The sequence below is a fragment of the Condylura cristata genome, unplaced genomic scaffold (assembly GCF_000260355.1).
Source record: "Condylura cristata isolate star-nosed mole 26May11 unplaced genomic scaffold, ConCri1.0 scaffold00003, whole genome shotgun sequence".
Taxonomy (NCBI): Eukaryota; Metazoa; Chordata; class Mammalia; order Eulipotyphla; family Talpidae; genus Condylura; species Condylura cristata.
Window position 1 is genome coordinate 72,909,957 of NW_004567104.1, and position 11,462 is coordinate 72,921,418.

At 53.9% G+C, this 11,462-nt stretch overlaps 1 protein-coding gene across 1 annotated transcript in view; it reads left to right on the forward strand.

Moving 5' to 3' along the window:
- Positions 1-7,259, forward strand: part of IFNGR2 (interferon gamma receptor 2 (interferon gamma transducer 1)) — a 17,072-nt gene extending 9,813 nt beyond the window's left edge. Inside the window, exons 3-8 of the mRNA XM_012733285.1 lie at positions 534-736; positions 1,967-2,112; positions 3,820-3,855; positions 4,383-4,542; positions 4,840-4,994; positions 6,817-7,259. Of these exons, the coding sequence (XP_012588739.1) occupies positions 534-736; positions 1,967-2,112; positions 3,820-3,855; positions 4,383-4,542; positions 4,840-4,994; positions 6,817-6,927 (811 nt within the window). The 3' untranslated portion in view covers positions 6,928-7,259. The remainder of the gene's footprint in view (positions 1-533; positions 737-1,966; positions 2,113-3,819; positions 3,856-4,382; positions 4,543-4,839; positions 4,995-6,816) is intronic.
- The last annotated feature ends 4,203 nt before the right edge of the window (positions 7,260-11,462 follow it).

Genomic DNA, 11,462 nt, shown 5'->3' on the forward strand with positions numbered 1-11,462 from the left:
GATGTTACCGTTTGACCTAGCAATTCCAATCCCAGAGAACTGAAAACTTGTTCATGCTATGTGAATATTCTTTACCAATGTTCCATAGTCCAAAAGTTGAAACAACCCACAAATCCATCTATCAAATGTGATCTGTCACACAATAGGATGTTATTTGGCCATGAGGAGGAATAAAGTGCTAATGTAACGCCCCAGGGCAATGGCTGAGGAAGGGAGCTACTCACACAAGGCCTCATCATCTGCTTATCTGAAGTGTTTAAAGTCGGCAAGTCCATAAACATAGAAAGGAGATGAAAGGTGGCCTAGAGCTTGGGGGCATTCCAGGGAAATGGGGAGTGACTGCTACAGGCCTTCTGGGGGAATGAAATACTCTAAAATCAATCCTAGTGATGTTGCTCAGAAACTGTGAAGTCAGCAAGTGTCAACTCGCACACACTAAGTGGGTGACTGTGTAGGGAGAGGACCCTGGGTATACCCTGGGGAACCCTCTCCAGACAGAGAACTCAGTTACAAGAGACCCCTTTTCTCTGCAGTTCCAGCAGCGACTGGCGCAACGCCACAGACAAATACCTGTCAGGGGTGAACTGCACGAATATCACCGTCACGTGGTGTAACTTCACTGGCACCCCAACGGGCTTCTCCACGCACTTCAACGTCTCCTTGCGGGTCCGGGCCGAGCTGGGCGAGGAGTTTTCTCCCTGGGTGACTGTGCCCTGGTTCCAGCACTACCGGAACGGTGAGAGAACATGGGTGGAAGCTCCCCTTCCCACAGTCAGGCTCCCCTCGCTCCCCTCCGCCCACAGTCCACACAGCTCAGTCCTGCCACTCACCTTAAGGAACGGGGTGGTGGGCAAACCCAAGCTCAGCCAGTCCGCAGCACTCTCCATGGGCACATAGAACAAAAGCAGGTCCTGGAATAACATTTTGTTCAGTGTTAACCAAGGTCGTTTTTTCTCAGTGATGTTAGAACAAAGCAGTGTTATTCCAAAACCTTCATTGCTGACCGTGAAGGCTGATGCTGGGGGGAAAGACAGTTCTCCCCTAGGGGTAGGCACGCCACAGCTGCGCCCCTCCTCTGGGGCCAGGACCCCTGTGTGGTGCGGCCAGATCTGTGGACCCGCACTGGGGTGACAGTAACAGGCTCAGTCTGTGAGGCTGCCCGTAGCTCCATCTCCTTCCTCCGGGCCTGGCAGGAAGGCAGGTCGATTCTCCCACAGGGGCAGGTTTATCGGGGTGGCCCCAGGTCCCATACCCAGGATCCAGTGCTCTCTTCAGAGGGCAGACCCCCACCCTACTTCCACTTTGGTCCTGGGAAGCTCTGGACAAAATGTCCGGTGAGTGAGAGGCCTGATGGGGGGGGGGGGGAGCTAAGGGGCGTTTGCCCTCTGCATGAAGAGCTGACCTTTGGCTGACCTTTGGCACAGTGTCTGCGGAAATCTGATGAAGGTGGTCTGTGTCACGTATCTCTAGGCATCTCTGCTTATTGTCAAAACGCCACAGCCCTGGTCACCTGCTTCTCTGCCGTGAGCAGCAGGCAGCTGCGTCCTTGGGCTTTGCTGAGTGTGGTGATTCCTATAAATAGGCACGTCCCTCATGGGGCCCCCTGGAAGCTACTCCCGGGGAGCTGGTACAAGAGATGGCAGCTCTTATGGCTCTTAAGTCAGGGAGACTTCTCCCCCTCTTGATGGGGGTCCCCTGGCTTGTACCTGAGCTGTCCCTGGGGAGGCCAGAGAGACTTGCCCTCGGCCACCATGTGGGGGGAGGTGCAGCCCGCTGGGCCTCCTGATGGACAGTTCCATAGCACATCTTGTGCCCAGAGCAGCCACTGGTGGTTCTTGAGCACCTGAAGGCAACTTCAGTGCATCTGTGTATGAAACGCGTGTGGACATGTAAATATGTGTGTACGCTCTGCATGCTGTGGGTATGTGTGCATATCCAGATACGCTTGCTCGTCATTCTCTTGCAGTTACCATCGGACCGCCAAAGGTCATCTGGGTGACTCCAGAAGAAGACTCCCTTGCCATCACTGTGTCCCCTCCCTTTGACATAGATGTCTCCTTGGCCACTTTTCAGTATTATCTCTATTACTGGGAGAAGACAGCAATGGAACAGGCAAGACATTTTTCTTCTTTGTCTTAATGTTCTTTTCTTCAGAGTTTCTGACATAGCAAAGAAAGAAAACTTTAAAACAGGCAGGCAGGACAGGGTGTCTCTGGGTCTCCTCAAGGCTGAGCCTGAGCTGGTTTCCATGAGACCGTGTTTGCCCCGTGCTTGCAGGGCTAGGGGTGAGCTGGGTGGGACTCATAGCTGCTGTGTGAGGAGAGGGAAACAGAATCAGCCCAGGGGGTAGGTCCGCAGGGCAGCACCCAGGGGTGCAGACACAGGCTCCCCCGAGCCCTCTCCCCGTGGACTCACACAGGACACACTTGAACACCCACAGGTTGAATGTCGTCTGTCAGAAAGCTCAACAGAGGCTCGGTGCTCAGGGTTTCACAGGCGGCTGGTCACATAGGCACTTCTCCCCAGCACACACCAAAACTGCAGACTGCCGGCAGGAAAGCAGGCCCGTGTGTTCAGGCAGCCACCTGTTAGGTTATGTGGGACAGCTCTGGAATCCTCTCAGCACAGCCCGGGCACCTCACAAGCAGGCCTCCCCGGCGGCGGTGTCAGAGCCAAACATTAGTCTTCTCAGTATTCTGGTCTTTTCAATTTTAAAGATGCCAACCTGCTGCTGAAATAACCTAAGAGGATCATTGCCCTTTAACCTCACTCTTTGTGGCCTCATAAGCAAAAATCTCTTCCCTCTGCCCTGGTGGTCCACCACCATGACACTGAAGAAAAGGGAATTTATAGGGAATACAATTTGTTTGTTTGTTTGTTTAAGATGTAATTTATGCATACAGAAGTGGGGTATAGGCCAGAGGTACAGGAGCGGTGAGAGGCTTCACCAGAGACAGAGCGGGGAGCAGAACAGGCAGACTCACAAAGTACACTGCTGAGGGGAGCAGCGGGGTGTCAGGAGAGGTCTGCCGCGCCCTGGGGGTCACCTGGAGGTCCTCAGGTACAGATAAAAACCCCTACCGTCGCTCGCTGAGCTAGCTGCCCTCTTTTCCGTCGTAGAGTTGCAAAAAGAGGCACAGACTATAAAGACTAGTAGACCCAGCTCACTACAAATTTTTATTCTTTCAAAGCCAACTGAAGATACCAGAAAAAAAGGGTTAAACAGTTCATGACCCTTGGATAAAGACTCATTCTTCAAAAGAATCTTCACAGAGCCAGTAGCAAAATGTACAGAGGAGATAGGAAATTGATGCAATAGAAGTGATCAAAACCTAAGCCGGCCAAATTCAGGAGTCACCATAGACCTGCATATGCCTGTGAGCTGTCACTTCTCACCCAGAAGTGGGCTGAGGTATAAAATATTTGCAGCAGGAGTCGCTGGAAGTCGTGCAGCCCGACCAGGTAGCAATACCTGTGGGCAGTTGAAGGGCCTGTGACACCAGCTGGGCAGCTGAATGGCCGTGCCAGCCATCACGACCGCACTTTCACCTTCCTTTGTCGAGTGTGTGAGCTACCAGCACTTCATATGGTGATAGCAGATTCTCCTGTACTCAGATAAGAAACCAGTCCTTTATAAGGAAGCCTAAAGGTCATAACACAGAGTTACGGCAGAGTGTTCATTTTCCAAGAGAAAGTTCCGCCCTAGGTACTGACACTGCCTCAGTTCCAGTCCGGGGCCTTCGGTGGCTACCAGGCCCACCAGGCCCGGTCACAGTCGATCTTTTTTCTCATTTCTCCCTGAACAACAACTGCGTGCAGAATGACAGAGAGACACCACCAGCTACAAAGACTAAGGTATGAGGGTGACAGGCCTGGTTGAGGGGGACAGGCAGCCCCAGGGAGGGGGGAGGGAGTCCGGCTTTCGACAGTATCCAGACTGGAGCCAAAACTGTTAAGAGGAGCAGACACATTTCAGTGTAAACTAAAGCAGGCTGGGAAACGCAGAAATCCCTCCTTCGATGGCTGTTCTCTCGAGACGAACCTGAAGCGTCTAGACTGGGTTAGCCGCGCCAGGCAGAGTGTTCATTTTCCAAGAGAAAGTTCCGCCCTAGGTACTGACACTGCCTCAGTTCCAGTCCGGGGCCTTCGGTGGCTACCAGGCCCACCAGGCCCGGTCACCCAGCACAGCCGGACACCACGGCTCCTTGTCCACTCACATCCAGACTTCCACATCTAGAGCCTCCGCTGCACCCAGAGACGCTTGAGAAGCAGTTTCACCTGCGGTAGTTATGTTCACTGAGAACTTGAGGAAACACAGGGGGCCCGAGAGCATGGACAGGGTGATTTCCCGGCGTGGCTGTTGACGCGTCTGTCTCACGTAGGTGGAAGGCCCTTTCAGCAAGACTAACCTGGAGCTGCACGGTCTGAAGCCCACCAGCGTGTACTGTTTACAAGTGCAGGCACAGCTGCTGGGGGCATACACAGGCCTGTCCAGTCCCGGGCTCCGAAGCCTCGTGTCTTGCCACGAAACAGCAGCGGATGGTAACATGGGCTTTAGTGTCCTGTCTGACCTGGGTCTTAAATAGTGAGCTGGGGGCGGGACACTTTGTGGGTCAAGGGTGGTGGGTGGGGAGACCCAGAGAGGAACCAGCACTGACCTGTAGGCGTCCCCAGCTGGGGCTGATGGAAGCGCCCTCGTGGGTGGCTGATTCCAGCAGGAAGGGCCGGAGGAGGGGCGGTGGCTGCCACTGGCCACCGTGCTGGGATATGACACCATCAAGGCCCTGGTGACCCGCTGTTGTGTCCTGGGCGTGATGGTCATTCTGTTTGCCTCTGTAGCCTCTCCCAGGCTCCAGCCAGTCATCCCGGTCACCATGGGCACCATCTTGCTGTTGGCGCTGACGAGCGTCTTTCTCATCCTGGTGCTGAAGTACAAAGGCCTGGTCAAGTACTGGTTTCACTCTCCGCCGAGCATCCCATTACAAATAGAAGAGGTAGGTGGGCAGCCAGCGCCCCGCGGCCCCTTGGTCACACCTCCCAGCACAGCGTGGACAAAGCCGCAGAACAGAGATCTGCATTCCCCCTGGTGTGGGCGGTGTTCACAGATGGGAGAACCCAGATGGGGATGGGTAAAGCCAGGTGGTGTGGCCGTACAGTGGACTGTGGCCCACCTGGTAGGAGGACATGATGCTGACTGAAATTATCCAGTCACAAAAAGACAGTACTGTACCATGCCTTTTTTTTTAAAATAACATAATAGTTTATTTTTACATCATTTTGTGTCTTTTTCCATCTCAGTTGTAATCCCCATGGGCCTCCCATCCCCAGATCACCCATGTGCCATCACCATAGTCCAGTGCACTCCCCCTCCGCCCCCATTTTTGATCCCATTCTCCACTCCACTCCCATAAAATGTCTCTGGTATATAGTTGTTCATTATTATTATTATTTTCCCCTGGTCCTTTATACTCCTGCTATGAGTGAAGCCATCCAGTATTTTTCCTTTTCTTTCTGGCTGATTTCACTAAACATGGTCCCTTCCAGCTCTACCCATGTTGCTGCAAAAGGCATCATGCCCTTCTTTAAGACAAAGCCACAGAAGCAAGATGTTGCAAGCTGGCTATGGAACTGAGGCATGGGGTGGGGGGAGGGGTGGAGGAGCCTCAAACAAAGGAGGGGAGATCACAGGGATGGGGGTGATAGATCACCGGGGCGTGGTGGTGGGAGAACCTCAGAGATCATACCTGAAGGGAGAAATCAAACCCTGTCCAAAAATTCACCGTGATGGGACAGTGAGAAAGGGAGGTACTTCATCTAAAAGTTAAGCCTTAAAAACCATAGAGCAGACAGTAGAAAGGTGGTTACCAAGCCCTGAGGGCGGAGCTGCTGGTCAGCTGGTCCATGTTTCCGGTAGGAAGATGACTGAGTTCTAGAAACCTGCTGTGCCCCGTGTGTGCTGGGGTGTGGTAAGAACGCCTCCCCCCAAAAGCCAAAAAACCCTCTCTGGCTACTGTTGTCTCCCAGTGACAGACCTAGGGGGTCCCGGGGCTTCACCGGCGTTAATAATCAGTCATTAACGGCTCTCAGTGAACCCACCGACAGGCCGTGGGGAGGGGACTGATGACTCGTCGTCGCTTTGGGGTTTGCATCTAAACCATAAAATCTTTCAGTTCACTTTCCTGGGAAAGTGTGAAGTGTATATCAAAGGTCACAGAAGTTACATGAGAACTGTGAATCATGTTTCGCATGTATTTTTGAGGTTTCACAAGAGCATGTGACTCGCCAGCTTCCTCTTTTAAGCAGCCAGGCCTAGGCTTAACTGCATCTCCCCAACTGGCGGTGTTTCCAAGAGCCCGGTGCTAGCTTCTGGGTAACTTGGTGAAAGCCTAACGCAGGCGGGACGAAAGGGAAAGTGAGGCCTTGCAGGGCGCTCGCTGGCTCCCTGTGTAAGCGGCACCTGGCCCTCCTGCCCCTCCAGGACACCCCAGGCGTGGAGGAAACCACCGGGGTGGGCAGGGGCTGAAGCAAAGCTGGGGCTGCCCTCTGGCCCCCACTGGAGGCGGCCCAAAGGCCCACGCCCTCCTCGGAGAAGTCAGGTTTGGAGAGTCGTGGCCGGCTGCCCTGTGCTTGTAACATTGGCTCGTCTGTCCTCGCGCTGGTGAGAGGTTTTCGCGCAGGGAGGGTGGAAGCTGTCTCCCGTGGACAGAACAGGAGGCTTCACCTGAGTAGTCTGATGGCAGCGACTGCAGCGAGCGCTTAAAAGGCTGGTCCCGAGCTGATAGACTAATCGCGGTGCTGGTGTCCGGCCTTTTCCAGTACTTAAGGAACCCGACGGAGCCGATCCTGGAGGCCTTGGACAAGGACAGCTCCCCCAAGGATGACGCGTGGGACTCTGTGTCCGTGATTGTGACTCCAGAGAAGGACTGATAGTTTCCAGAGCGCTGTGGACCAAAGCACTGGCCAGGACCTCGGACGAGGACTCCACGCCCTGGAAGCTGGTGACGCCCTGCCAGGCCCTGGACCCCATGTCCCTGCCTCCTACAGCAGACTGTGGGGTTGTGGTGGGTCTCAGGGAGACAGCTTAGTTTTTTCAAGAATTTTCTAAACTGCGCAAGTTTCTAGAATGATGCTAAAGAGAAATCCAAGTCAAAATGAGATTTATCTGAAACACTAAAAGGACATGTAAATTGGCCCTCCCTGGTGGCGAACTCCCGCCTGCCCCGGAGGTGACCACATGGCGTGGCAGACCTCTCCTGACCCGCCCACTGCTCCCCTCAGCAGTGTACTTTGTTGATCTGCCTGTTCTGCTCCCCACTCTGTCTCTGAGGAATCCTTTCACCCTCCACATCTCTGGCCTGTACCCCAGTTCTGTATGAATAAATAAATAAATCTTTAAAAAAAAATTTTGATATCAAGATAAGCATTTGCGGGGCCCTCCCTGGTGGTGCAGCGGGTTAAAGCACAGCACAGAGAAGCTAAAGCCACTTCCACATGAGTTCGATTCCCGCCTGCCCTGGAGGTGACCACATGGCGTGGCAGACCTCTCCTGACCCGCCCGCTGCTCCCCTCAGCAGTGTACTTCGTCGATCTGCCTGTTCTGCTCCCCACTCTGTCTCTGGTGAAGCCTCTCATGTCTCTGGTGAAGCCTCTCGCCGCCCCTGAGCCTCTGGCCTGTACCCCAGTTCTATATGCACAAATAAATCTTTAAAAAAAAAACATGTAAATCATTTGTTGGCAAAGTGGCACTGGCATCCTGCCCGTTGCTGGCTGCACCCAGTCATTAGGAGACTGGGACCCCCCAAGAAAATGAGGGGGACCCTCAGGCAGATCACGTCGCCTGCCCCAGCCTGACCACTGAGTGAAGTGGCCTCCTGTGCAGACTTCTGGCTTAACATGGTTAGTCCTGTAAATATTTTTCTAGTAATTTAAGTTTTTTTTTTCCCAAACCAGAAATAAAAGATTGGATAATTCACTTTTTAAAAGTCTATGTGAGGTCATTTCTCTCCACTTTACCTTATTTGTTTTGACCTTCTTCCTTCAAAGACTCAACTTGTAAAAAGTACTTGTCAAACTTCAACTCCCTTCGGTAACACCCAGTAGAGCTCCCAGGGCCTCACGGTCACTGGTCACTGGTCACTCGGCGGTCACTGGGCGAGAGCTTCCACTGGATTCCTGGAGAGTACGTAGGAACCTACTTTTAATTCTTTTTGCCCATAAGTATGACTGTCATGCTTTGCCAAGAAAGTTTTCCCTGGGTAACTGTGTTAACTCATGCATACCTGGAGGGGTAGTGAAGGCCTCTTCCTGGGGAGGTACCTGCCCCCCACCTCTAGTCTGACTCCTGATTGAGTGGCCTCCCCATTAACTCTTTCCTGCCCAGGAACTGGGGCAAAGGACAGGGAGCAGCAAGCCCTTCAGAAGCTGCAGTAGCACTTCCTGCAACAGGATGAGTCACGGGTATTGACCCCTAGCGGGCATCAACAGAATTAGCAGCTGGAGCACTGCAACGCCCTCTGGGCACCAAGACCTGGCCTGGCACGTGTGGGTGGGCTCTGCTGTCCAAAGGGTGTGTGTTCAGAACCCGTGTACGAGTTTAGGAGACAGCTGTCGCTTCCGCCACCAGGCACCCTGTACGGAGGGGAGCCGCTGGCAGCCCAACCATGAAGCCGGGACTGTGGGCAGCTGCAATGACTGTCTCCCTCTCATTCTCTCAGCCGAGGGACAGGGAGGTTGACACTGGCACAGAATGGGCCCTCGCTGGCCTTCTGACCAAGCTCTGTGTACCCACTGGCGAGAAGGCCAGGAGCATGCCCACCGTGGCCACATCCAGCCAAGTGTTCTAGGGGTCAGGTGCCTCACCTGCGGGTGCCCCTTGGGCTGGCACGGTTTTGGAGGAAGAGTAGGCAGAGTGAGACCCAGCCTGGCTGGAACCCCCCCGCCAGGCCTCAGGCTGAGGGCCGGTGAGGAGGGACATGGTTGTCGTGAGCAGGTGGGACCCAGCAAAGGAATGTGCAGCCCTGTTGCAACAGCAAGTGAGCGCCTCTGACTACAGAAAACAAGCCTTGGGCGACTAGGCCCATTCAGGTTACCGGAACTGGGGCCGGAAGGGCAGGTAGATTAGAAGGGGAAGGAGGTAGGTCTGGTCTTGGCAACCTTCGTGTGATGTTTATGCAATATGATTGTCGAACACCTGAAGTTTATAGACGTTACAATCTACGCTTGGTCTTGCGCTACCAATCAGGCAGGTTCACTCTGGACTCGACAGACTGCCCAGGCCACTGGGCAGGGAGATGGGCACCAGCAGGGCAGGGGGCTGGGAGGCGGGCAGGCAGCGGCCTGGAAAGACCCCCGCACCTCCACAGCCTTTCTTTGGCTGCTCTCTTCATTCTCTCTGGTCTCACGCCACGGGTCCTGTTCATTGCTGCCGTTATCCCAGCCTCCGGACTCAGGCTTGCACGGACACAGGTGTGCACACCCACACTCCAGCTGCCCAAGCTCACAAGCACCTGCATGAAACGATCAAGGCCGCAGGTGACAGCCAGAGGCAGTAGCATAAAAATCCAGATTCATTCATTTACCCTGCACAATGTCGCATCAATAAAAAAGACAGCTTATGTATGCCACTCTGCACCAAAGGGGTGACTGTCATCAGGGCACAGGCTGGCTGTGGCCACCGGAGCCTGAGAAGGCCGAGCAGGTTCAGGGCGGAATCAGTCTAGGGTGGTGTCCAGGGGCAGGAGGCTGCTGTGGTCCAGACCCAGAAAGACCCTTCTTCATTCACGTTGGAGACAGACGTAGAGCCCAGGCCCAAGGCCAGCATTTCAGGTGCCTCTCACAGAAGAGAATCTCCAAGCTCCTTGCCTCATGGGGGCGGGACCCACACAGCTCACCACGCTGGGCTCATCCGGAGCCCACGTTTCCGGGCTCTCCCCATCCTAGCTCAGTAGACACCCAAGAAGGCATGAGGCCTGTTATCCCGGAGAAAGGAAAGGAAATTTTAAAAAACGATAATCCTTTTTTTTTTTTTTTAAAGATTTATTTATTCATATAGAACTGGGTACAGGCCAGAGATGTGGAGGGTGAGAGGATTCACCAGAGACAGAGTGGGGAACAGAACAGGCAGATCAATGAAGTACCCTGCTGAGGGGAGCAGTGGGCAGGTCAGGAGAGGTCTGCTGCGCCATGTGGATCTCCTCTGGGCAGGCGGGAATCGAACTCATGCGGAAGTGGCTTTAGCTTCTTAGTGCTGTGCTTTAACCCGCTGCGCCACCAGGGAGGGCCAGCTGGTTATGGGTGTTTCCAATCAGAAACACATGGTTCTACTTTGTCAATCAAATGACCAATCAGTGGGATTACAGACACTTGGGACTGTAATTTTTAGTCAAGCCAAGTACAAAATCATGACATGTTTGCACTGGAAGCAATCTTGTGAATCAACTGTAACAGAGCAACTATAGCTTAGAGGTCACAGGTCAAATCCAGCCTGCTACCTGCTTGTGTGCAGCCTGTGTGCAATTTTTTTAATGATAGAAAAAGAACAGTTCACCTCGGGCCTCCCTGGTGGCACAGGGGTTAAAGCGCAGCACTAGGAAGCTCTCCACAGCCACTGCAGCATAAGTTCGATCCCTGCCGGAGCTGGCCCACAGGACACAGCAGACCTCTCCGGTCTCCCCGCTGCTCCCCTCAGCAGTGTGTTTCAGTAGATCTGCCTGTTCTGCTCCCTGCTCTGTCTCTGGTAATTCCTCTGAACCCCTTCCCGCCACTTCTGGCCTGTACCCCAGTTCTTGTATGAACAACTAAATTAAAAAAAAAAAAAGTCCATCACCCATGAAAAGCATATGAAGTTTGCATTTCCACACCGCTTGATGAAGTTTAGTTGGAAGCTAAACTGCGCTTGCTCAGGGCACCCCTGCACCGCAAGGCGGATGGATGGCATGGTGCCTGCGACGCCTAAAACAGTTACCGGCTGACCCTCACCTCTACAACGGGAAATCCCCACAGAAAATGGCTTCAAGCGCACTAACACGCCACAAAAAAGGTAGGCCTGGGAGCAAGGCGTGAGCTTTTGCGGCTGGCACGCCACCTAGCGTCAGGGGGAGGAAGTCGCTGAAAGCGGAGGCACGCACGCCCTCCAGGCAGAGGCCTGGCAGGAGAACGGGGCGCAGTCACCAACCACCTGCGGTCCCCAGGCTGGAGCATTCCCTCCCGCTCATTCGCAAACAGGCGGACAGCGTAGGGTCTCATGGCCAGTGAGTGGCAGAACTAGCATTAGGGAAAAGTAAACCAAGCTAAACATGAAGAATCCCAACTTAATCGATGTTACACACACACAGGGGAATCCCAACTCCCAGACCAGAATCCACTAGTGATCCTGCAACTGAAGTCTCTTCCTGCCGCCAGCCTATTTTTATTCTCCCCGTCTGGCTGCCATTGGCTTCCCCCCACCCCACCCCCACCCCACC